Here is a 27,267-nt window from a genome sequence, read left to right on the forward strand (position 1 = left end):
TTTATTAACGAGATATTATTACAAGGTTGTTACACTCAACATTTATTTTGATCACATCATTTTACAACGTTAATGGAATTCTAGTACATTAAACATCATTGACTTAGATAGTAACACAAGGATTAAAAAAAACTCCCACAAAGCAAGTTAAACAATATCGTCCTTGCACTGGAAGTAGTTGTGAAGAGCCAAGGCAGGGTGGCAAAAAGTAGATTGCGCTGTCATAGAAAATTTGTAACAGGTTCTGGCTTGAGAATATTGGCAGATTTCTGCAAAGTAAGTTGACTACCTAACTGCCCGTAACAAAATGGTACATGTTCAGAACAAATCAATAACTCACCATTTTGGCTAGAGAACAGTGTAGCACAGCAAGATCATAAATCTCAAATTTCTACTTCTGCAACAATAAATGCAAGAAAAATTTCACTTTTGCCAGTTTAATTTTGTTTTTTTGATATTCAACAACAAAACTGTTCTAAAATATTGAAATCCAAAATGGGAGAGATTCCTTCTGCTGTGATCAAGTGAACATCATCCTGCTCTTACCAGTTTCAAGGGATGAATATGTTCTTTAAGATAGGGTGCACTCTGGGGTGTCCTCTGTATAATCGTCCTGTAATAAAACAATGAAGGATATTTTCAAACGTATTATCAAGAGACAATTTAACATTTGGTAAAACATCTGATATAGCACCACGGTGCATTGCAGTGTTTTGAAAGAGATGGTTATAGCTTCGAGTCCATATCATTCCCAATACAAATTCACTTTGCAGGTTAGCGATGGGTTCTAAATGTTAGGTTTCATAAGGAAGATTAAACTTTTTGTTTTAAAGAGTTCAACCTTTTCCAGAGAATTTTTGTGGCTGAGCTCAACACTCTCTCACTCTCAATCTTGGAATTAGAAGGTCCAGTCAAAGGCAGACACAAGTAACTGAGAATGCAGTACCTATTCCAAGACTAATGTTCAGCGGAGCCTTTAAGCAATAAATAGATCAGGAAGGAAATGTAGAGTTGCAAAACTGCTGCTCTTCCTAAATTTAGCTTCTCTAACCTTGCTAGGACAAAATGCTTTATTCACCACGTCCTTATTCTTACCCCCTAGTTGTGTTCGATTCAGAGCGGGTCTATATTGGAATCTAATGAACCTTCCCCTATTTTCTACAAATGTATTGACAAATACGTCATATTCTAAACTTTTAAAATGCACATCAATTTAATCCTTCATTAAAAAGTAATTTCTATGTTGAAATGATTACATATCTATTGTAGCTGAGAACTGATCTTACCATCACTCATATTCAAACAATGTAATTATACTGAAGTTTACAATTTTCAAATTGTTTATTTAAAAAGTGAAATATTGCCAATCATTTTCCAATAATATTATAAATTGGATATAAATTTTCCCATTGGGAACGCCCAGCATAAGTTCATGAAGGGTAGGTCATGTTCAACTAATTTGGTGGAATTCTTTGAGGACATTGCTTGCATGGTGGACAGTGGGGAACCTGTAGATGTGGTGTTTCTGGATTTCCAGAAGGCATTTGACAAGGTGCCACACCAAAGGCTGCTACATAAGATAAAGTTGCATGGTAGTACAGGTAATTTATTGGCATGGAGACAGGATTGGTTGACCAGTAGAAAGCAAACAGTAGGAGTAAATGGGTGTTTTTCTGGTTGGCGGCCAGTGACTAGTGGTATGCCTCAGGGATCAGCAATGGGAACGCAATTGTTTACAAATTATATAGATGATTTGGAGTTGGGCACGAAGTGTGGTCTGTCAAAATTTGCAGATGCCACTAAGGTGAGTGGTAGAGCAAAGTGTGCAGAAGGCACTGAAAGTCTGCAGAGGGATACAGATAGTCTAAGTGAGTGGGCAAAGGTCTGGCAGATGGAGATGGAGTACAATGTTGATAAGTGTGAGGTCATCCATTTTGGTTGGAATAACAGCAAACCTGACTGTTTTAAATGGTAAAATAATTGCAGCACGCTGCTGTGCAGAGGGACTTGGGTGTCCTTGTGCATGAATTGCTAAAAGTAGGATTGCAGGTGCAGCAGGTAATTAAAAAGGCAAATGGAATTTTGTCTGCCATTGCTAGAGGGATGGAATTTAACAACAGGGAGGCTATGCTGCACCTGTAGAGACTCCTGGTGAGGCCACACCTGGAGTACTGTGTGCAGTTTTGGTTTCTTTACTTGAGAAGAGATATACTAGCACTGGAGGGGGTGCAGAGGAGATTCACTTGGTGGATTCCAGAGTTGAGAGGGTTAGATTATGAGGACAGACTGAGTAAACTGGGATTATATTCATTGGAATTCAGAAGAACGAGGGGAGATCTTATAGAAACATATAAGATTATGAAGGGAATAGATAAGGTGGAGGCAGGCTAGCAGGTGAAATAAGGACTAGGGGGCATATCCTCAAAATAAAGGGAAGCAGATGCAGGACCGAGGTCAGGAGGAACTTCTTCACCCAAAGGGTTGTGAATCTGTGGAATTCCCTGCCCAGTGAAGCGGTTGAAGCTACCACGCTGAATGTTTTTAAGACAAGGCTAGATAAATTTTTGACCAGTAAAGGAATTAAGGGTTAGGGTGAGTGGGTGGGTTAGTGGAGCTGAATCTCAAAAAGATCAGCCATGATCTTATTAAATGGCGGAGCAGGCTCAAGGGTTTGGATGGCCTATTCTGCTCCTAGCTCTTATGTTCTTTTAGAGGCAAATATGCACTTAAGTTTGAAAGTAAAACTTGGAATGCTTAATTTTAATAAATTTTAAACAATTTAATCTAATCATGATCTCGTATTTTTTTCCCCAAACAGAACTTTAAGTTTTTTTTTTCCTCTTTTATTTGCCCCTAACTCCAACCAGACACAAAAGGAAGTCTCACCACGGCCTCTGGGTGGATTTGGGTTCCGGTAGTATGGTAGCTGCTTCCTCTGCTGTCTTTGGAAAACCTTTTTCTTCTTATTAATATTGAAAAGTGGCCTTTTCTTTGCTGCAGGCATAGGAGTGTTACGCCTCAACACCTCGCCTCTTTTTTGTACCTGTTCTGCAATTTCAGCCCCCAGCAGGTCGGATGATGTCATGTTTGGATGTTCTTGTGGTTTAATTGGGGTTTTGAATTTGAATAACTGTAACAAATTTTCAGCACGAAGCCCAGTCAACCAGCGATGAGTCTGTCCAGCACACAGAATTGATTGATGGCACGAGGTTACTGTTGACTGTAGTCTCTCTTTCAGCTGCTCTGTAGTAAAGGAATCTAATTCTCCAGATAACTCGTCCATTTCATACTTCTGTATGGCAAGTAAAAGTGGACTTATAATTTCGGCTACTTTTGACTGCGCCTTGCATAGTACCTTCTCTGGTTCTCCTAACTTTTTATCGAGATCTTCACGGGAACGTACAACTTTCTTGCCAATCAGTAGTTGAATAAATGCATCATCTATCTTTGGTGTATTTAAATCATACATGTCAGGAGTTCCAGTAATACTTTGTAAATATCGTTCATGAGTTTCTAGCATTGGAACTTTGAAAGCATATGGCAACAACCTGAAACACTCAAGTTCTTTTCCTTCATAAGTTTCAGGATCCCACAATTTACTTTTAAATGGCATACTGCCGTCAAGCGGCACTTTGGTCCACCTCAGCAGCTGTTCTGAATGTTTAGCCCTGAGTTCAGCTAAATTTGGGGCACATGTTGGTGCAAAAATGTCTTCTTCAGGTGCAGTAATATTTTGCTGAATACCATGTAGCCTGTACAGAGATGCTGCAAAAGGAGGCATACCACCAGCTGTTGGGTCCCAGTCTGGAAACTGTAATGACAAACCAATAAAATGTTACTAATCATTCACCATCTACTATCGACTACTTAGTTTAAAATAACATGGTGCCAATGCACACCATGACAAGTGAAAATTACAGAGCTATGATATTGCACATGTCAGAGTATTATTCTTCTTGGTGGCTTTCAGTCTGATGGCAAACATTCTGCATTTTTCATTTAATTCATTTATGAGATGGGTGTGTGGCTGGCAAGGTCAGCATTTATTATCCATTCTTGTACTTGAGGAGGCGGTGGTGAACTGCCTTCTTGAACCACTGCTGTTTATGTCCATCCATTTAGGAAGCTCCAGGATTTTGACCTAGTCACATTGAAGGAACAGGAATATAGTTCTAAGTCAAGATCATGCACGGCTTGGAAGGGAAATTGTAGGTCTTGGTTCTCTCAGCCATTGACTGTCTTTGTTCGTCTTGGTGTTAGAGGCTGTGGGTTTAAAATGCGCTTTCAAAGAAGCCTTTTTGAGTAGGAGGAAAAAAAGCTTTGTTTTGGTTTTCTTCATTTTGTTTCATTTCCCAAACAGGGTCTTAACTCAAGCTACAATTATGCTTTTTCCACTGGCTGCTATTGGCAATAAAACGTTAAATCCTCATAGGTCCACATCAAAAACATATCAAAGCTGAAACAGCAACATTACAATACATGCTTCATTTAGTCTTTTGAATAAAAAAACTTGGTTCTTTTCCCGCCTACCATTTAAGTGATACAAATACTATGACACCAATTTTCACAGTTAAGGGCTTTGGGGAGGCACAAGGAGAGGGCAACAAGTGGGGGTGGTTCACAGACTGGGTTCAAGATTTCCTTGTGATATCTAGAGAAGCATTCCTGCTTTATAAGGAAATGCAAACTAATCAGCCATCTTCTGGGCTTGTTTCTACTTTGTCTCAGGCTGCTCCAGCAAGGTGATTGTGAATGGCAAACACGCAACCATGTCTTAAAAATTATATCAAGCCTTATTTACATCATGGACCCAGTGTCACAAATCTGAGAGATCCTAACCTGCCTCCAGCAAAGGAATCATGGCTATGATGACAGTAAAATATAGAAAATTGATTCTCACATTCCATTGTCTGACTAGAAGATCCAGGACTTTTGTGTTAAGTGATTTCAAAAAAGGGCAAAAACACTGATTTAACAATGTCACAGTAATTGCCAAATTTCATGAAACCAAAGTGGAATCAAAGCAATCAAAACTAACATTAACATTGTATCAAAAATAATTAAGCTAGCCATCCAAACCTAACTTTCTTTGTGATTTATACCTTTTTGGTATGTTGGAGATGAAAACATCATCTGCAATTATCAAGCTTGAAGGCAAAGAAGTCGGACACTGAAATACATTAATACTTTTAAGAAGCTCCCTTTTGACAGAACAAATAAGAGGTGGATTTTTAACTATAGAGCTGAACTAACTAGAGATCTCTATCTGCTTCTCAAGAAGGAAAAATGCCCAGTGACCATACTAATTGGAGAGAAATGTTAGGATACTGAGAATTTAAAAAGATATCTGCAATATTTACAATCATTGTTGATCTAGGCACGCCAACCAACCATGGTCTTAGTTTAAAGCCTTAAACCTCAAATTACCCTAAGGACAAGGCTAGGTGGATTGGCTATGCTAAATTGCCCGTATTGTTCAGGGATGTGCAGATTAGGTGGGTTATAGGGGGATGGAGCTGGGTGGGATGCTCTAATGGTCAGTGTGAACTTGTTGGGCCGAAGGGCCTGTTCCACGCTGGAGAGGTTCTATGATACTTTGATGACTGACTCTGAAAACTCTGCATTCCTTTATTTTCCGTTAGTACTGGACACTAGCCCCTTTTAAATTTTTGTGTGCGTATGTGTGTGATTTCACTAGGGCTGCACAGTAACATCACAAATTTATTTTTTCTCATGATTAGCAGGTAATAAAATTGTGCTTTTACTCAACAAAACCTTGTGAATGCTCCTCATTGCTACAAGAAAAACTAGCTAACTACATATCAACTGAGAAGAGATATGGCTGTATGCAAAATTTTTTAAAAACATTTGACGTGGTCAAACCTGAGAGACTAAAAAGAGGGGAGCCATTTTACCACTCCTCACCTGGTCGTAACAGATTCAAAACACTTACGTACAGTACAAACAGAGTGAGTTCCACATTCTTGTCAATTTTAACCAAATGTTCAGTAATCTTTAAGCATACAGGGTTAAATTTGAAGCAAAAGCAGAAATTGCTGGTGAAACTTAGCAGTTCTGAAAGCATCTGTGGGAGAAAACAGAGTTAATGTTTTGAGTCTGGTGACTCTTCTTCACAGCAGTTCTTAGAGAGTCACTGGACAAAATGTTAAATCTGCTTTCTTCCCACAGATGCTGCCAGACCGACTGAGTTTTGCCAGCAATTTCTGTTTCAGATTCCCAGCATTCACAGTTCCGTATTTTATTGGGGGGTTAAATCCGGCCTGATAATTTTCTTCATCCATGCATTTCACATCTATTCCCTACTGTCTACAGTTCACAATCTACAGTTTGTGTGCGCGCGCGCGTGTGTGTGTGGGGGGGGGGGGGGGGGGGTGCGCGGCACAGGTAGTCTCACGTAGCTTCCTATATTAACACAGCAAAACTTTTTAGAAGACCTGTCGGTAGAAAAGTTTATTCATCCTAACAGGCAAGCTGCTTGCTCGTCTAGCCAAGCCAGGTGACTTGTTTGTTTGCATTAAATAATTCTCAATGCTACCATTCATTGTTACATTGCTTGGCCAAGTCCTAGGATTACTGTCATTCTACAAGGGCCAAATGATAACAATTAACAACATAATGTAACATTCATTTGACAGCCACTTTGTCCTTAGTATTACTATCATGAACAAAGGAGAAATGTGTTTCGAGTAAGTGAGGGTGCAATTAACAATGGGTTGACTGTTCTTATGCATACCTTCACATTCAGCTTCTTGTATTTCTGGCACATTTCCACTCTGATGATGTTGCCTTGAATAACAGGTGGTTTTGTTTGGTAAAACTTCACCATAGCTTGAGCTTCTGCACTTTGGGACATCTCCACAAATCCCTTAAAAACACATATTAAATTTATGGCATATAAGCATTGCCAAGGTTACATAATAACGCAGAAAAAGTTAATTCAAACACAATAAATCACTGCCATTGCAAAGAATAATAGTGTAGGTTGATAAATTTGATTTAGTCAAGGGTTATATGATCAAGGAATAGATTGTCTTTGCGTAGCAGTTTGTTTTAAGCTAGCAAACCCAAGAAATTCCTCCAAAAATCAGTCTGTGCTCGAGGATAGGTGCTAGACTGAGTTTAGGAGGTTGCCTATATTAGCTCACAGTGCTTGTCGTATCTTCAAAGAGGCAAAAATTGATTTGAACTGACTTATTGATTTTATATTATTCTCCACTAGAGGAAAAGGCTGCTGAGGACTACACCTAAATATATAACATTATCCAAAGCTGCAACATTCTTTGAATATTTGTCATCCATCCTTGAACTGAGTGTTTTGTTTCGTCATTTCAGAAGATAGTTAAGATTGACGAAATTACTATGAGAACAGAATCCCATGTATGCCAAACCAAGGAAGAACATTAATTTTGGGTCAAGTAACCCTTCTTCCAACATAACTAATCAAACTGATTAAACATTCACACCCATGAGCTGTTCCGCTACCAGGGAGCCAATCACATGGTTGTGGACGGGCAGAAGGCTTTTGTCGTCAGCAACTAGTCACAAGTCCAGAGACGAACCAGTTACTTGTTGCTAGTTGACTCTCTGTTCCTATATTCCCGCTTGCTCCAGCTTGTCTGTAGTAACCTCTCCCACTACTTGAACAAACAACTGTGTAAACTGCAGTTATGACAAGTGTCAGATCACTTGCTTTTAAAAAGAGATGTAATCTTTTCCAAAATCCTTGTTTTCTGAAACAACTATTTTCCCATTTCAGCCACAATCAAAAATACACAAAAATTAAAAGATACAGTATTTCAGTCTTCCAACTTAAAGACCAGAAATGTTAACTCTGCTTTTTATGTACAGGACATACTTGGGCAATTTTCCACATTGTCAGGTAAATACTAGTGTTGTAACTGTACTGGAACAGCTTAGCTAGGGGAGCAGCAAATTCAGGAGCACGAGTCTTTAGTACTATTGTCGGAATGTTGTCAGGGCCAGTAGCCTTTGCAGTATCCACTTATTGGCTGAAGGCTGGTATCTGTAATGCTGGTGACCACTGGAGGAGGCTGAGATGGATCATTCACTCAGCACTTTGGGCTGAAAACTGCTGCGAAAGCTTCAGCCTTATCTTTTGCACTGATGTGTTCAGTCATTGAGGATGGGGATATTTATGGAGCCTTCTCCTCCAGTGAGTTGTTTAATTGTCCACCACCATGCATGACTGGATGGGGCAGGACTGCAGAGCTTAGATCTGATCCATTGGTTGTGGGATTGCTTAGCTCTGTCTATCATTGTTGCTGATGCTGTTTGGTATGCAAGTAGTCCTGTTTGGTGGCTTCACCAAGTTGATACTCATCTTCAGGTTTGCCCAGTGCTGCTCCTGCCATACCCTCCTGCACTCCCCATTAAACCAGGGTTGTTACCCTGGCTTGATGGTAGTGGTTGAGTGGGGGATATGCCGAGCCATGAGGTTACAGATTGTGCTGGAGTATAATTCTGCTGCTGTTGATGGCCCATAGCGCCTTACGGATGTCCAGCCTTGAGTTGCTAGATCTGTGTGAAATCTGTCCCATTTAGCACAGTGATAGTGGCACACAACACAATGGGGGTTATTCTCAATGTGAAGGCGGAACTTTGTCTTCACAAGGACTGTGCGATGGTCAATCTTACCAATACTGTCATGGACAGATGCAACTACAGCTGGCAGATTAGTAAGGATGAGGTCAAGTATGTTTTTCCATCTTTCCATCTCTCAACACCTGTTGCAGACGCAGTCTAGCAGTGACATCCTTTAGGACCCGACCAGTTTGATCAGTAGTACTGCTGCCGAGCCACTCTTGGTGGTGGACAATGAAATCCCCCACCCGGAGTACACTCTGTGCCCTCGCCATCCTCAGAGTTCCTCAAAGTGTTGCTCAACATTGAGGAGTACCCATTCATCAGCTGAAGGAGGATGGTATGTGGTAATCAGCAAGAGGTTTCCTTGCCCATGTTTAACCTGAAGCCATGAGATGTCATGGCGTCCACAGTCAAAGTTGAGGACTCCTATGGCAACGACCTCCCAACTGTATATCACTGTGCCACCTCCTCTGCTGGGTCCATCCTACCCGTGGGACAGGATATATCCGGGGATGGTGATGTTGGTGTCTGGGACATTGTCTGTCAGGTATGATTCTGTGAGTATGACTATGTCAGGCTGTTCTTTAATTAGGCTGTGAGACAGCTTTCCCAAGTTTGACAGTAGACCCCAGATATTAGTGAGGAGGACTTTGCAGGCTTGACAGGACTGTTTCTGCCATTATCTTTTCCAGTGCCTCGGTCGATACCAGGTGATCTGTCCAGTTTCATTTCTTTGAGACATTGTAGCGATTGGTACAACTGAATGGCTTGCTCAGTGATTTAGAGGGCAATTGAGAGTCAACCACATTGCTGTGGGTTTGGAGTCACATGTAGGCCAGGTCAGGCGAGGATGGCAGAATCCTTCCCTGAAGGAGATTAATGTGGAATTTTCTACCACATAGGTTGTGGAGTCCAAGTACATTCAAGAAAATGATAGATTTTTTTTTCAGATTTCAAATCATCAAAAGGTTTTAAAGGGAGAAGGTGGGAACATGAATTTGAGACAGAGGATCAGCTATGATCATATTCAATGGTGGAATAGACTCGAAAGGCTGAGTGACCTACTTGTTGTCACTATGTTTCTAAGCCATTGGATCTTGAAAAAGAAGTTGTCCTTTTCTCTGCAATAAAAAAGACATCTCAAGCCACAAAAAAGCCAGTTTATTTCCCCTCATCAGTTGCCCTAAACAATGGCTTTTGATTAATAAGTCAGAGGCTTTATAAATTTGAACCAGTTGCTCGGTGCCTTCTGCAAGCAAATGAAAATACCTGGAGAGAAGATAGAAGAGCAACAAATCCTTACACGCATAAGGATCATCTTAGCAAATCCCAAGGACAGGGGCCATCGAATAGCCTCCCCAGATTTTCCTTCTGCCCATAACGTCACTAGATTTTTTTCTCCACCTGTATGTTTGTGTTGGGGGAGCTTTGTAAGGCATTTGAGGTTTAACTAGCAGAGTTATATGTCGACAGTTCATGAGGGATCTTGGTGTGCAGATACATAGATCCCTTAAAATGGCCACCCAAGTGGACAGGGTTGTTAAGAAAGCATATGGTGTTTTGGCTTTCATTAACAGGGGGATTGAGTTTAAGAGTCGTGAGATCTTGTTGCAGCTCTATAAAACTTTGGTTAGACCGCACTTGGAATACTGCGTCCAGTTCTGGGCGCCCTATTATAGGAAAGATGTGGGTGCTTTGGAGAGGGTTCAGAGGAGGTTTACCAGGATGCTGCCTGGACTGGAGGGCTTATCTTATGAAGAGAGGTTGACTGAGCTCGGTCTCTTTTCATTGGAGAAAAGGAGGAGGAGAGGGGACCTAATTGAGGTATACAAGATAATGAGAGGCATAGATAGAGTTGATAGCCAGAGACTATTTCCCAGGGCAGAAATGGCTAGCACGAGGGGTCATAGTTTTAAGCTGGTTGGTGGAAAGTATAGAGGGGATGTCAGAGGCAGGTTCTTTACGCAGAGAGTAGTGAGAGCATGGAATGCCTTGCCAGCAGCAGTTGTGGAAGCAAGGTCATTGGGGTCATTTAAGAGACTGCTGGACATGTATATGGTCACAGAAATTTGAGGGTGCATACATGAGGATCAATGGTCGGCACAACATTGTGGGCTGAAGGGCCTGTTCTGTGCTGTACTGTTCTATGTTCTATGTTCTATGTTCTATGTTCTATGAATGTTGTCATGAATGTTTACCTGCCGCTAGAATCTATTTATTCGTAATAAAAAGTAATTCTTGTTAAGTACAGAAACCTGATCTATGCTTTCTGTCAAACTGGATCTAAAAGACAGGCAGATAAGGAGATTTTATGTACTTTCCCTTTTGTGAAATCACAGGAATAGTAGGGCTTAACTTCCAGCAAGGCACAACAACAGCAGGTATCACCAAATGCCTGTGCTGCAGTGGAACCTGAACTGTCTTTCAGTGATACATAAGAATGCCAGAGAATTTCCACCAACAATAACCGACACATTCTCTGGATTCAACGGGAGGACAGACAAAACAAAAACAAGCGTCCTTCTTGAAGCCAACTCCATATGCATTGAGTTAAGGCTCATGAAAATCATCTACGACAGACTGAATACTATGTCCAGACAGCCTCCCTTTCAGATCCTGGATCAATGTTTTAGTCATCTCTCAAATGACCATTGTTCTAGGGAGGACAAAGAAACTGTTAAAAAGGCATTCTGAAGCTCTCTTTGAAGTGCATCACACTTTGAATCCAAACATTTATGACGAGACACAGCAGCACTAGAGAAGGAGAGAAACAGAAGCAAATCCTGCACTTTAGATAATCCTGTTCAGTCACATGAAGTATCATAGCGGAAATGTGCAACCCTAAGTCAAAGTCATCCCAGAATCAAGGGACACCTATAATGTACATACAATGCACATCTGCCAATGTAGTATACTGTATCCATTGTACCCAGTGTGGCTTCCTCTACATTGGGGAAACCAAGCGGAGGCTTGGGGGCCGCTTTGCAGAACACCTCTGCTCAGTTCGCAATAAACAACTGCACCTCCCAGTCGCAAACCATTTTAACTCCCCCTCCCATTCCTCAGAGGACATGTCCATCATGGGCCTCCTGCAGTGCCACAATGATGCCACCTGAAGGCTGCAGGAACAGCAACTCATATTCTGCTTGGGAACCCTGCGGCCCAATGGTATCAATGTGGACTTCACCACCTTCAAAATCTCCCCTTCCCCCACTGCATCCCAAAACCAGCCCAGCTGGTCCCCTCCCCTCAATGCATCACAAAACCAGCCCAGCTCGTCCCCGCCTCCCTAACCTGTTCTTCCTCTCACCTATCACCTCCTCCCACCTCAAGCCGCACCTCCACGTCCCACCTACTAACCTCATCCCGCCTCCTTGGCCTGTCCGTCCTCCCTGGACTGACCTATCCCCTCCCCACCGATACTCTCCTCTATCCATCTTCGGTCCACCTCCCCCTCTCTCCCTATTTATTTCAGAACCCTCTCCCCATCCCCCTCTCTGATGAAGGGTCTAGGCCCGAAACGTCGGCTTTTGTGCTCCTGTGATGCTGCTTGGCCTGCTGTGTTCATCCAGCTTTACACTTTGTTATCTTGGATTCTCCAGCATCTGCAGTTCCCACTATCTCTGACACCTATAATGATTCTGCTTGCCATTATGACTGTTAAGCTCACGTGATAATTAGATCTTAGCATCTGCGCAGCAATCATCTTACTATCATCCAGATGTTCAGTAAATCAATGCAACCTTACAGTAATCATATTTGATATTCTGTGTTTTCAAACATAGAAGACAGGAGCGGGAGGCTGCCATTTGGCCCCTCCCTGTTCCGCCATTCATCCCAGTCATGGCTGATTGCCCAACTCAATAGTCTAATCCTGCTTTCTCCCCATAACCATTGATCCCATTTGCCCCAACTGCTATGTCTAGGTGCCGCTTGAATACCTTCAATGTTTTGGCATCAACTACTTCCTGTGGCAATGAATTCCATAGGCTCACCACACTTTGGTGAAGAAATGTCTCCCCATCTCTATGAACATGTATCCCAGATGGATCTCCCTTATTCACCAATTATTTTGAAACAGTACAAGATCGGGAAGGAGGAAGACACAGACAACAGAGTTTTCTCATGAGCAGCGTTTCAATTTACAGTAGCCATTAATGTATGATTTCTAAGATTAGCTTATATGTTCAAAAATTAGAAGACAGGATCTGCACATTACAGTAATGACACAGTTGATTTTTTCTAGCCAAGTCCATGACGTTGCACTTTCCCAAATCAATGAAACTATCTAGGGACATATTATAGCCTGTAAGCTAATATAGTGACAAAGGTTACTGTTTGACCTCATGCCACACTATATTCAGCCAGAAATTGCATGGTGAGCTTCCAGCTCATTCTTCTATCTAAAATGTCCAAGCAGGTATAGTTTGTGCGATTTATTTCCTGATCTCTATAAGCTTATCCTCCTGGTATTCGGTAGCTACAGAATGAAGCTGTTTCTGTCCAGCTATAACGTTGGTACTTATCAAATACGGCAAATTGTCCAGATATGTCCTCAAACAAAAAATGTCAAATCAAATCCACCAATTATGGTCTGATCAGTCTGCTCTCAACCATCAGTACGGAATATGACCTTGACAATTCCATCAAACAGCACCTAGTCAGAAATAAATTGTTGAACCATGCTTGGTTTGTGTTTCACCAGGGTCACTTCGCTTCAGACCTCAACACAACCTCAGTCTAAATATGAACAAAGTCAGTTCCAGAAGCGAGATGAAAGCAACAACCTGTAAGTGATCAAGGTAATATTTACCCAAATGTGACATCAAGAAACCAGAGCAAAATTAAAGTCAATGAAAATCACAGAGGTGAACCTTTCCAGTAGTTGAAGTTTGTCTGGCACAAGAGATGATGTTGTGGTAACTGGAAGTTAAACATCACAATTCCAGGACATCACTGCAGGTATTCCTCAGCAGAACTCTAGGCCTAAATAACTTCAGCTGTTTTGTCAATAACCTTCCCCTCAAACATAAGATCTGAAGTAAGGATGTCTACTGATGATTGCAGGGTCTAGCATGATCCACAATTCCTCACATACTGAAGAAATCCATGCCCGCATGCAGCAAGGCTAGGGCAATATTCAGTTTTGCACTAATAAGTGGCATGTCACATTTACACTGCACAAGTGCCAAGAAATTAACATTTCAAGAAACAGGAAATATAACTATCTCCCCTTTTGGTTCAAAAGTTCACTAATTGTCAATCCCACATCTTCAACATCTTGCTGGGCTGCCATTGACCACAAACTCCAATGACCAGGCTTATAAATGCTATAGAAGTCACTTAAAGGTTGCAAATTCTGCAGTAAATAACCAACGCCCTCCCGTCCATTCACCACCTACAAGGCACAAGTTCGAACTGTGATGAAAATACTCTTCACTTCCTCAATGCTTGCCTCTCCAATAACACTCAGGAAGCTCAATACAATCCAACCCACAAAGAGCCCACTTCATCAATACCCTATCTACAATCTTAAGCATTTACATCCTCCACCAGCAGCACACACTACCAATCAGCTACTGAATACACGGCAACAAACTCACTTGGCAGCATTTCCCAAATTCACAACTGCTACCACCTAGAAGGGTGAGGTTAATGGGAACACCACCCGCTGCAAATATCTGTCAAAGCCACACATCATCCTAACTTGGAAACTATATAATTGTTCCTTCAATCTCACTAGGTCAAAACATGCAACTCCCTTTCTAACAATCTTATGCATCCAACAGAATCACACAGACTGCAACAATTCAAAAGGTGAATTGCTCATCATTTTCTCATTGCCGATTAGGAAATAAATGTCAGCTTCACCAGCAAAGCGCACAATGCATGAATGAAAAAATAATCTCACTTCCATTCACTAATGAGATTCAAACTGATTCCAGTTTAATCAATACTTGCGCTTACCTCACCCTTCGCTTTGATCAGAAAGGTGTTATTAATCTTCCCAAAAAGCTCTGCAAGGTGGATTAAATCATTTTTTGTGCATTTGCCTGGTACCATGTCAGCGATGTAAACAACTTGTCCAGGCTCTTCCTTCGCATCCTAAAGACAAAGAGAATATCCTATAGTCAAAAGGATATCATCACAATACAATACTATGCTGAACACACAGTGCTCTGCACAATGCCAGTAGAGGACACCACGGTGCTGAAATTCCACTGCATAACATAGGTAGATTCTGTTTTTCATGCTTACAATTATTGATATCTTCAGCATTCAATTATTTTTAAAAACATTTTGACTTATGAAATTCATATCTGAATCATTCCTTGGAGGGTTGCATGCACTATTTCAGTCATTAACCAAATATTCTACTCCAACCTACTGTTACAGTCAGGGGAAAGGGAACTGGCAGGCAGTGCAGGGATCCCCTGTGGCCATTCCCCTCAACAATAAGTATACCCTTTTGGATACTGTTGGGGGGAATGACTTACCAGGGGAAAGCAGTGGGGCACAGGTCTCTGGCACAGAGTCTGTCCCTCCTGCTCAGAAGGGAAGGGGGAAGAGGAGCAGAGCAGTAGTCATTGGGGGCTCCATAGTTACGGGGACAGATAGGAGGTTCTGTGGGAACCAAAGAGACTCACGGTTGGTGTGTTGCCTCCCAGGTGCCAGGGTGCATGATGTCTCTGATCGTGTTTTTGGGATCCTTAAGGGGGAGGGGGAGCAGCCCTAAGTCGTGGTCCACATTGGCACCAATGACATAGGTAGGAAGAGAGATGGGGATTTAAGGCAGAAATTCAGGGAGCTAGGATGGAAGTTGAGAGCTAGGACGAACAGAGTTGTTGTCTCTGGTTTGTTGCCTGTGCCACGTGCTAGTGAGGCGAGGAATAGGGGGAGAGAGAGGAGTTGAACACGTGGCTACAGGGATGGTGCAGGAGGGAGGGTTTTGGATTCTTGGATAATTGGGGCTCTTTCTGGGGTAGGTGGGACCTCTACAAGCAAGATCATCTTCACCTGAACCAGAGGGGTACCGATATCCTGGGGGGGCAATTTGCTAAGGCTATTCGGGTGGGTTTAAACTAATTCAGCAGGGGGATGGGAACCAAAATTGTAGTTCGAGTATAGAAAAAGTTGAGAGTAAGGTGGTCCGAAATAAAGTTTCAGGGACGCAAGATGGCACTGGCTAGCAAGAAATTGGATTGAAGTGTGTCTACTTCAATGCCAGGAGCGTCCGGAATAAGGTGGGTGAACTTGCAGCATGGGTTAGTACCTGGGACTTCGATGTTGTGGCCATTTCGGAGACATGGATAGAGCAGGGACAGGAATGGTTGTTGCAAGTTCCGGGATTTACATGTTTCAGTAAGAGCAGAGAAGATGGTAAAAGGGGAGGAGGTGTGGCATTGTTGGTCAAGAACAGTATTACAGTTGCAGAAAGGATGTTTGGGGACTCATCAACTGAGGTAGTATGTGCTGAGGTTAGAAACAGGAAAGGAGAGGTCACCCTATTTGGAGTTTTCTATAGGCCTCTGAATAGTTCCAGAGATGTAGAGGAAAGGATAGCAAAGATGATTCTCGATAGGAGAAGGAGAGACAGGGTCGTTGTCATGGGGGACTTCAACTTTCCAAATATTGACTGGGAACACTATAGTTTGAGTACTATAGATGGGTCAGTTTTTGTCCAGTGTGTGCAGGAGGGCTTCCTGACACAGTATGTAGATAGGCCAACAAGGAGTGAAGCCACATTAGATTTGGTACTGGGTAATGAGCATGGCCAGGTGGTAGATTTGGAAGTAGGTGAGCACTTGGGTGACAGCGATCACAATTCTGTTATGTTTACTTTACTGATGGAAAGGGATAGGTGTATACCACTGGGCAAGAGTTATAGCTGGGGGAAAGGCAATTACGATGAGATTAGGCAAGATTTAGGGAGCACAGGATGGGGAAGGAAACTGCAGGGGATGGGCACATTAGAAATGTGGAGCTTATTCAAGGAAAAGCTCCTGTGTCCTAGATAAGTATGTACCTGTTAGGCAAGGAGGAAGCTGTAGATTGCGGGAGCCACGGTTTACGAAGGAGGTGTAATCTCTGGTCAAGAGGAGGAAGGCGGCTTATGTTAGGATGAGACGTGAAGGCTCAGTTAGGGCGCTTGAGGGCTACGAGGTAGCCAGGAAAGACCTAAAGAGAGAGCTCAGAAGACCCAGGGGGAGACATGAGAAGTTGTTGGCGGATAGGATCAGGGTAAACTCTAAGGCTTTCTATAGGTATTTAAGGAATAAAAGAATGATGAAAGTAAGATTAGGCCCAATCAAGGATAGTAGTGGGAAGTTGTGTGTGGAGTCAGAAGAGATAGCGGTAGCACTAAATGAATATTTTTCAACAGCATTCACTCTAGAAAACGACAATGTTGTCGAGGAGAATACTGAGATACAGGCTACTAGGCTAGGTGGGATTGAGGTTCACAAGGAAGAGGCATTAGAAATCACTTAGAGAGTGAAGATAGATAAGTCCCCTGGGCCTGATGGGATTTATCCTAGGATCCTCTGGGAAGCCAGGGAGGAGATTGCCGAGCCTTTGGCATTGATCTTTAACTCGTCATTGTCTACAGGAATAGTGCCAGACGACTGGAGGGTAGCAAATGTGGTTCCCCTGTTCAAGAAGGGGAGTAGAGACAGCCCTGGTAATTATAGACCAGTGAGCCTTACCTCAGTTGTTGGTAAAGTGTTGGAAAAGGTTATAAGGGATAGGATTTATAATCATCTAGAAAAGAATAAATTGATTAGGGATAGTCAGCACGGTTTTGTGAAGGGAAGGTCGTGTCTCACAAACCTTATTGAGTTCTTTGAGGTGGTGACCAAACAGGTAGATGAGAGTAAACCGGTTGATGTGGTGTATATGGATTTCAGCAAGGCGTTTGATAAGGTTCCCCACAATAGGCTATTGTACAAAATGCGGAGGAATGAAATTGTGGGAGATATAGCAGTTTGGATCAGAAATTGGCTTGCTGAAAGAAGACAGAGGGTGGTAGTTGATGAGATATGTTCATCCTGGAGATCAGTTACTAGTGGTGTACCGCAAGGGTCGGTGTTGGGTACACTGCAGTTTGTCATTTTTATAAATGACCTGGATGAGGGCGTAGAAGGATGGGTTAGTAAATTTGCAGATGACACTAAGGTCGGTGGAGTTGTGGATAGTGACGAAGGATGCTGTATGTTGCAGAGAGACATAGATAAGCTGCAGAGCTGGGCTGAGAGGTGGCAAATGGAGTTTAATGCAGACAAGTGTGAGGTGATGCACTTTGGTAGGAGTAACTGTAAGGCAAAGTACTGGGCTAATGGTAAGATTCTTAGTAGTGTAGATGAGCAGAGAGATCTCGGGGTCCATGTACACAGATCTTTGAAAGTTGCCACCCAGGTTGACAGGGCTGTTAAGAAGACATACAGTGTTTTAGGTTTTATTAATAGAGGGATCGAGTTCCGGAACCAAGAGGTTATGCTGCAGCTGTACAAAACTCTGGTGCGGCCATACTTGGAGTATTGCGTACAGTTCTAGTCACCGCATTATAAGAAGGATGTGGAAGCTTTGGAAAGGGTGCAGAGGAGATTTACTAGGATGTTGCCGGGTATGGAGGGAAGGTCTTACGAGGAAAGGCTGAGGGACTTGAGGCTTTTTTCGTTAGAGAAGAAGGTTGAGAGGTGGCTTAATTGAAACATATAAAATAATCAGAGGGTTAGATAGGGTGGATAGGGAGAGCCTTTTTCCTGGGATGGTGACGGCGAGCATGAGGGGGCATAGCTTTAAATTGATGGGTGAAAGATATAGGACAGATGTCAGAGGTAGTTTCTTTACTCAGAGAGTAGTAAGGGAATGGAATGCTTTGCCTGCAACGGTAGTAGATTCGCCAACTTTAGGTACATTTAAGTCGTCATTGGATAAGCATATGGATGTACATGGAATAGTGTAGGTTAGATGGGCTTGAGATCGGTATGACAGGTCGGCACAACATCGAGGGCTGAAGGGCCTGTACTGTGCTGAAGGGCCTGTACTGTGCTGTAATGTTCTATGTTCTATACCCAGGTGCTGAAATGTACTAGTTAGTTTGGGAAGCATTATTTTCAATTATTGCATATGTATAAAGTATATACATGACATAATGTTATATAGAACATCTAAGTGTGTATAGAAAGTAACACAACGAAAATAAATTGCATTTGTGAGAATAGCAGATAAATACATAAAGTGAAGACAAGGTTTGATACCTTTGCATCTTATTTGAATGCTGCATTGTACTTGCAGTCAGAGATAATTGTCACTGTTATAACTTTTGTAATGTATTAGTGCAGGGTAAAGGGACCATCAAGCAGATGCTCATTCAGTGAGCACATGAGATATAATCAGATACATCTGCAAGACAACCTCTGTGATTCATGGGGGAGAAAATCTCAAGAAGAGAGTGGTAGCCATGAAAACGTCAATCAGTAAACAGCAGCAAATTTACAATTCACTCCAAATGCAAAGGTTCTGAAACAAAGCAGTCTGCAAAGAGCTTGCCCGGTACTAATGGCACCTTTGGGATGAAGGAGAAATGACTGAATCTTCCAAGTAATCATTCGTAGAAATACTCCCAGATAGCCCAGGAAACAACCTTGGGCAAGTAATAGGTCACAGCTATCATTTTTTTTTCAAATCATGTTCAATCAAGCAATTCTCAAGTGTAAGCATTCTTTAACTTAAGCCAGGGTAAAAGTCAAGATTGTGCATGGATTTGCTGCAGCATTTCTACCCTATGACAAGGACTATGTGTTAAATCATATTCTTGCCAAGTATTTCTCTTTGCAATATCACTGTTGAATTTGCTTCCACTACCTTTTCAGGAATGTGTTCCATGTCATAATTAAAAAGAAACGTCAGTAAAATGAATGTTGCTTCATGTTATTTCTGGTTCTCTCTAAATTTGTCTGCTTTGAGCAGTACTCCTTCTGCCAGTCAAAAATGTCTCTTCATATTATATATATCTAAATTCACTTTATTAAAAACTATTCAAGATTTTGAACACCTCCATCGAATCATCTCAAACATTTTCTCTGAAGGGAATAAACTCAGACAATCATTCAACATTGCAGTCTCCTGTTTACACCTCCACCGCTGGCATCAGACATCATTGTCTGTACTGTACTTGCTGACAGCACATCCTGGACACTAGCTCTCCACAATCCCAAAAGCTCAAACTGTGCTCACAGGACCCAATGTCTAAAACACACAGGGGGATGAATTTACCTCCAAAATTCCAAAAATGACCAGGAAAATCACCTTCATAAATAAAAGAGACAAAGGCTCTCAGAACTGAAAACAAAAAAAGTTTGGAATCACAGTAGGCCGGGCAGCATACTGGACAGAGCAAGCTAAAGTTTTGAGTCTAGATGACTCTTCATCAGCTCTGGCTACAAACCAGGGAGGGCAAACTTGAAAGGGGAATGTGGGAAGATTGAAAGGCGAAAGAGATGGAGATTGTATTGTTTGGGTATGTGTGCATGCATATGGGCATATGGGAGTGTGTGCATGTGGGTGTTCGGCAGGAGTGCTGCGGAGGAGAGGTACTTCAATAGAAAAGAAGAGGGAAGCTGCCAGGCAGGAGCATTACGGAGGCTGCAAGAAGGGGACAGACAAAGCCTCGAAACCCGAAACTGAAATTTGATGTACAATAAGATGGTGGTAACTGGTAGATTAAAATATTCTTGCTTTGTACAAATGCAATGGAAATGCAGTGACCTCACTAGTTTGAAGAATGAGTAGTTTATGCTACTAGCTTTTTTGAATGCAAATATGACTCAGTTACTGCACAAAAAAGACTTCTGCAAACATACACTTGTTATCCTGTACCAAATTAAATAATGGTCTCTCAGAAATTAATGACTTCTGTGTGCTGTGGCTTTAACTTTAATGGAGTGTTGGTATTATTGATGAATTCTTCTAATTTTGTTGAGAGTTCAAATATTTCATTTATGAACACAAATTCAAAAGGTATAATTCCTATGTGACTGAATCAACCAATAAATTTTACTAAGAATGAAAATGCAGCCTTAGGGAAAATTTAAAGACGAGTCCTTAAAAATAATTCTGTGCCTCACTGCGTCTTATGAGTACAGAGTAAATGTTTTACTTAATTTCATGAAAAGTGCCTAAAGAATAAAATTGTGTGTATTTTGCTGCTGCACAGAGTAGAGGAAGTGATCAACCTTATATGGATATCATTACATACTTTTTTCTGCAGAACTGAGGTAATTTCTATACGTTGTCAGACAAGTGAGAAATGGTATTTTCTTGGTTATACCTGGTTCACAGGCCTCATCATGGGGTAATTCTGAACTTTTCCAAATTTAGCACCAAGTTTTCCAATAGCAACTTTTGAATACCCACTGTGAGGCAAATTTACATGTGATGTTATGTGTTTCTCTGGACATGATTCTTTTTTCTTCTAGATTGAAAGAGAAGAAAATATATTACAATCAGATATCGCATTTTAATGTCATATCTTTTTGTCTTACCACATTCACATTACATGGAGTACGTTTTTCTGAGCTGATGATTGCATATTGGTAACGTATTAATCCAAAGGGAGCATGGTTATGCTATCTTCAACCTGTGTACAAGTGAGATACCGAGGTGTAGAGCTGGGTGAACACAGCAGGCCAAGCAGCATCAGAACAGCAGGAAGGCTGATGTTTCAGGCCTAGACCCTTCTTCAGACCCTTTTTCTGAAGAAGGGGCCCGGCCTGAAACGTCATCCCTCGTGCTCCTCTGATGCTGCTTGGCCTGCTGTGTTCATCCAGCTCTACACCTTGGTATCTCAGATTCTCCAGCACCTGCAGTTCCTACTATCTCTTGTGCACAGGTGATACTGACGCACCACACATCTGACATTCCAGTCTCCAATAATGACAATACATTTGCAAGAACGAAAATGAATCCGCACTGGTAGCTGGTGAGTGAGAGAGTGTAAAGGGCCATTTCTGTTTAAATTTTACTCTCTGAGGAAAGAGCTGTTAAGTTTATTTTAGTCTTAAATCAGGGGTATACAAGTTTTGACAGAGGTGTGTTCAGTTAATTAGCAGCTGGTTTACATTAGTCTTTGGAAAATTAAGTTTGTTGTTTAAGAAAAACAAAAGTGCTCTTTTCTTTGTTCACAGCCTCCAGCAGGTATCTCACACTTAGGTACTGAGGATGAAACTGATTGGTGACTAAGTTATTCTACTTCTCTAATTGTAATAAATAATTTTGAAAGTTGTGGATGACAGATTTGCACATCATATGTTATGCGTGAAGTCATGGACACACCATATGTCCCAGATGAACACATCTGCACAAATTTGGGATTGGGAACTTGAACAGCAGCTGGAGTCACTGTTGTCCATTCACAAGGCAGAGGATCAAGTAGATGACAGATTTACAGACATTCATACTACAAGGCAGATGGAAGGGGTGACTACAGGCTGCCAAAGAAAGCAAAGAAAAGATTCAGCACTTGCTAATCAGTATTCCATTTTGAATACTGGTGCCAGCAATGGTTTATCAGGAGATTGCAGCCAGTGCCACGTCAGTGGTGCCACGGGCAGCTCAGCTGTACAGGATGAGGAGGAAAAAGAATGGAAGAACAATAACGACAGGGGATTCCACAGCCAGGGAATCAGCAGACTTTTCTACGGCTGGCAATATGACTCTATGACAGTATGTTGCCTCCCTGGTAACAGAGTAAAGCATGTTACGGAGCTGCTGTAAGATATTCATCTGGGGAAGGGTGACCAGCCACAGCAAGTGCCAAAGACTTAGACAGGAACTGAAATAAAGATTTCAGGGAACTAGGTGTGAGATCAAGAGGCAGGATTTCGAAAACAGTAGTCTCAAGATTACTCCTAGTCCCACACACTAGTCAGCATAGAATTAGGAAAATCGAGCAATGGAACAAGTGGTTGGAAAACCTGTATAGGAGGGTGAGCATCAAATTTCTGGGGCACTGGGACCAGCATTAAGAAAGGTGGGATATCTTTTAATCAACAAATTCAGATATATCACGATGTAGGCTTGTAGCAGGGTGGAGTTGAACCCAGGCCTTCCAGTGCAGAGGCAGGGACACTACACCTGCAACACAAGAGCTCTTTTGAGAAAGGTGGGACCTGCTGATGGTCTACACCTGACTGTGTTTGGAAGAAATATTCTTGGAGGAAGAGTCACTAAGACCTTTGAGGAGGGTTTTATTGAGATTGGCAAGAGTTTGGGAAGCTGAGGGTAAATTCAAAGCAGGACTGGGAGGAGGAAATGAAGTGAGTGATTCTTAAAAAGAGAGAAAACAGTAGCTAAAAAGTGTCCAGCACAAGAATTTGATGGTAGTAAACGGTATATACATATAAAGAAGGAGTACAGCAAGTAAAGCTGACAGACTGAGAGGAAAGACACACAGCATGATGTCAGTTCTATAATAGAAATTTGGCTTAAAGAGGGGCAAGGATGACAGTTCAAAATCCCTCTATATATTCACTGATAGTGATCGCAACTCCCTGACCTTTACTATAGTCATGGAGAAGGATAGGAGCAGACGGTATTGGGAAGTATTTAATTGTGAGAGGGGGAATTACAATGCTCTTAGGCAAGAACTGTGGAGCGTAAATTGGGATCCGATGTTCTCAGGGAAACGGACGACAGAAATATGGAGGTTGTTTAGGGAGCACTTGCTGCGACTACTGAATAGGTTTGTCCCACATTGGCAAGGAAGGGATGGTAAGGTGAAGGAACCTTGGACGATAAGACATGTGGAACATCTAGTCAAGAGGAAGAAGGAAGCTTACTTGAGGTTGAGGAAGCAAGGATTGGACAGGGCTCTAGAGGGCTCTAAAGTAGCCAGGAAGGAACTGAAGAATGGATTTAGGAGAGCTGGAAGTGGGTATGAGAAAACCTTGGCAGGTAGGATTAAGAAAAACCCCAAGGCAGTCTATACTTATGTGGGGAACAAGAAGATGGCCAGAGACAGGGTACAGCCAATAGTTGAGGGAACTTGTGCGCAGAGTCAGAGGAGGCAGGGGTCCTTAATGAATACTTTGTTTCAGTATTCACCAGTGAGAGGGACCTTGATGTTTGTGAGGACAGCGTGATACAGACTAATATGCTCGAACAGGTTGATGTTAGGAAGGAGGATGTGCTAGAAATTTTGAAAAACATGAGGACAGATAAGTCCTCTGGGCCAAACAGGATATATCCAAGCTTACAACGGGAAGGAAGGGAAGAGACTGCTGCATCTTTGGCGATGATCTTTGCGCCCTCACTGTTCACTGGAGTAGTACCAGATGATTGGAGTGTGGCAAATGTTATTCCATTGTTCAAGAAAGGGAATAGGGATAATCCTGGAAATTAGATTAGATTAGATTCCCTATAGTGTGGAAGCAGGCCCTTTGGCCCAACAAGTCCACATTGCCCCTTAGAGCATCCCAGCCAGACCCCTTCCCCTATAACCCACACACCCCTGAAAACTACGAGCAATTTAGCATGGCCAATCCACCTAACCTGCACACATCTATGGACTGTGGGAGGGAACCAGAGCACCAGGAGGAAACCCACACAGACACGGGGAGAACGTGCAAACTCCACGCAGACAGTTACCCGAGGCTGGAATCGAGCCCAGGTCCCTGGCGCCGTGAGGCTGCAGGGCTAACCACTGAGCCACCGTGCCGCCCCAATTACAGACCAGTCAAGTCTTACATCTGTAGTGGGCAAATTTTTGGTCAGGATTCTGAGAGATAATATTTATGAATATTTGGAAAAGTACAATTTGATTAGAAATAGTCAGCATGGTTTTGAGAGGAGCAGGTCATGCCTCAGGAGCCTTACTGAATTCTTTGAGGTTGTGACAAAATATATTGATGAAGGTTGAGGAGTGGATGTGGTGTATATGGATTTTAGCAAGGCATTTGATGAGGTTCCCCATTGTAGGCTCACTCAAAGTTAGGAGGCATGGGATTCAGGGAAATTTGGTTGTCTGGATGCAAAATTAGCTGTCCAATAGAAGACAGAGGGTGTAAATAGATGGAAAGTATTCAGCGTGTAGCTCGGTGACCAGCAGTATTCCGCATGGATCTGTTCTGGGACCTGTTCTTTGTGATCTTTATAAATGACTTGGATGAGGAAGTGGAAAGTGGGGTAGTAAGTTTGCCGATGACAAGAAGGTTGCTGGAGCTGTGGACAGTGTGGAGGGCTGTTGTAGGTGTTGACAAGATGCGGAGCTGGGCAAAGAAGTGGCAGATGGAGTTCAACCCGGAAAAACGTGAAGTGATTCATTTTGGAAGGCCGAATTTGAACACAGAATACATGGTTAATAGCCGGATTCTTGGCAGTGTGGAGGAGCAGAGGGATCTCAGGGTTCACGTCCACAGATCCCTCGAAGTTGCTACCCAAGTTGATAATGTTGTTAAGAAGGCACATGGTGTGTTGGCTTTCATTGGCAGAGGAATTTAGTTTAAGGGCTGCGAGGTTATGCTGCAGCTCCACAAAATCCTGGTTAGACCACAATTGGAACACTGGGGCAAGGTTGCAGAAGCCTGGAGGTCTATGGTCATGTAACCGTCATTTAAATGTAGACTGGTCAATCTTACCCTAGTGGCGGTCAAATTACTAGAATCAATACTGAGAGACAAGATCAGCTGTTACTTAGAAAGGCATAGATTAATCAGGGAAAGTCAGCTTGTTTTTGTTAAGGAAAAGTTCTGACTTATCAACTTAATTGAACTTTTTTGAGAGAATATCAAAGAGGATAGATGAGGATAGCACTGTGGTCAATGTCTAAATGGATTTTGGTAAAGCATTTAACAAGGTCCCACATGACTGGCTAGTCAGAAAGAAACATAAAAAAACCCCATGGCATTCGTGAAAATGTGGTCAGTCTGATCATTGGCTCAATGAAGCAAAGGGTAAAAGTTGATGAACTTTTTTGTCAATGGAAAGCAATTTCCAACGCGTATTCCACAGGTGTCAGTGTTATTTTTTATTCATTCACAGGATGCGGGCGTTGCTGGCCAGGCAGCATTTACTGCTCAGAGGGCAGTTAAGAGTCAACCACATTGTTGTGGGTTTGGAGTCACATATAGGTCAGACCAGGTGAGGATGATGGTTTCCTTCCCTAAAGGACATTAGTGAAGCAGATGGCTTTTCCGACAATTGGCAATAGATTCACAGTCATCATTAGAGTCTTCATTCCAGATAGTTATTGAATTCAAATTCCACCATCTGCCGTGGCAGAATTCGAACCCAGGTCCCCAAAACAATATCTGGATCTCTGTATCTCTGTATGTCTGGATTAGCAGTCCAGCAATAATACCACTCGGCCATTTCCTCCCCAGTGCCGAGTCCCTTGCTGTTTCCTACGTATACTCATGGATTTAAACATGGGAGGCACAACTGGAAAATCTGTAGAAGACTCAAAACCTGGCCAGGCAATTGACGCTGAAGAAGCAAGATATTGACTGCAGGATGATAACAATGGCTTGGTTGAGTGAGTGGATGGGGCAAATGAAATTAGAGTTTATGCATTTGGGGAGAGCTAACAGTGCAGGCACAATAAACAGGAAGACATCAAGGGGGGTTGGGGAAGTTAGAGGCCTGCGAGAGAATGTCAACATACCCCTTAAGGTGGCAGGAGAAATCATTAAAGTGGGAAGTAAAAACACATGAGATATATTCCTTCATTGGGCATGGTATTGAATACAAAAGCAGCAATGTAATTCTGGGACTAGGAAAGACACTGATTAGGCTACAGCTAAAGCTCTGTGTACAGCTCCAGTTACATTACAGGAAGGACATAATTGTTCTAAAGAATTTATAGAGGAGATTTATAAGCATGTTGCTACGGCGTGAAAATTGCCATTGTGAGGAAAGACTGGATGCGCTTGGGTTTTCCTTAGGATATGTGATGACTTAATTAAGGCACACAAAATAATGAGGGGCTAGATAGAGCACACAGGAAAGAGGTGTTTCACTAATCAGACAGGTCAATTCCCAGGTCAGCAGACACAGATTTGAAGTGATTGGTAGAAAGATCAATAGAGTGTTTTCGCTCCGAGGGTGATGGGTGTCTGAAATTTGCTGCCCAGGTTGGCGGTTCAGCTGAAAACCATAAACTCATTTATAAGGAAGCCAGATCAGCATCAGATGTGCTATAAGCTGAAAGGCTACAGACCAGGTGCTAGAGAGTGGGATTAGAATGGGTGGCCAGTTTATTCCAAATGGCTCATTTCTGTGCTGTAACGTTTCTATGGTCCTAAAGTTCTAAACCACCAAAATATTAAAAATTAGGACCAAGGAAAAGTATGTGACACTAAACACAATTCTCCTTCTTTGGCCCAATTAAACATAATTGTTAGGCTTTTGTAGGTCTGTCTTTCATACACACCAGCAGTTGTATATTGTATTATTGCAATGGTAGACACAGCTACACAGTTAAGAATACCCACAGTTAAAGGCAACTTTCAAGGAACGAGAGCTTAAGAAAGTTTCATTCCAGTTATTAGGTCAAAATAGAGGAACTTAATCCCAAATATGTTGGTGAGTAGAAGTCTTGTTAAAAAGATCATTAAAACTTTAAGTTAAGTATTACAAGTGTCT

The 27,267-nt window shown here is 42.2% G+C and overlaps 1 protein-coding gene across 6 annotated transcripts in view; it reads right to left on the reverse strand.

The window, feature by feature from the left end:
- Window positions 1–27,267, reverse strand: part of LOC125458298 (uncharacterized) — a 50,242-nt gene continuing 22,975 nt past the window's right edge. For 5 of the 6 annotated variants that reach the window (XM_059650792.1, XM_048543476.2, XM_048543478.2 and 2 more), the window contains 5 exons: window positions 20,957–21,100; window positions 14,593–14,730; window positions 6,755–6,886; window positions 2,887–3,811; window positions 1–613 (listed from right to left, as the gene is read on the reverse strand). In XM_059650792.1, the coding sequence (XP_059506775.1) occupies window positions 552–613; window positions 2,887–3,811; window positions 6,755–6,886; window positions 14,593–14,730; window positions 20,957–21,100 (1,401 nt within the window). In that variant the 3' untranslated portion in view covers window positions 1–551. The remainder of the gene's footprint in view (window positions 614–2,886; window positions 3,812–6,754; window positions 6,887–14,592; window positions 14,731–20,956; window positions 21,101–27,267) is intronic. The other variant, XM_059650793.1, reaches the window with a different exon arrangement.

The sequence above is a fragment of the Stegostoma tigrinum genome, chromosome 13, assembly GCF_030684315.1.
Source record: "Stegostoma tigrinum isolate sSteTig4 chromosome 13, sSteTig4.hap1, whole genome shotgun sequence".
Lineage (NCBI taxonomy): Eukaryota > Metazoa > Chordata > Chondrichthyes > Orectolobiformes > Stegostomatidae > Stegostoma > Stegostoma tigrinum.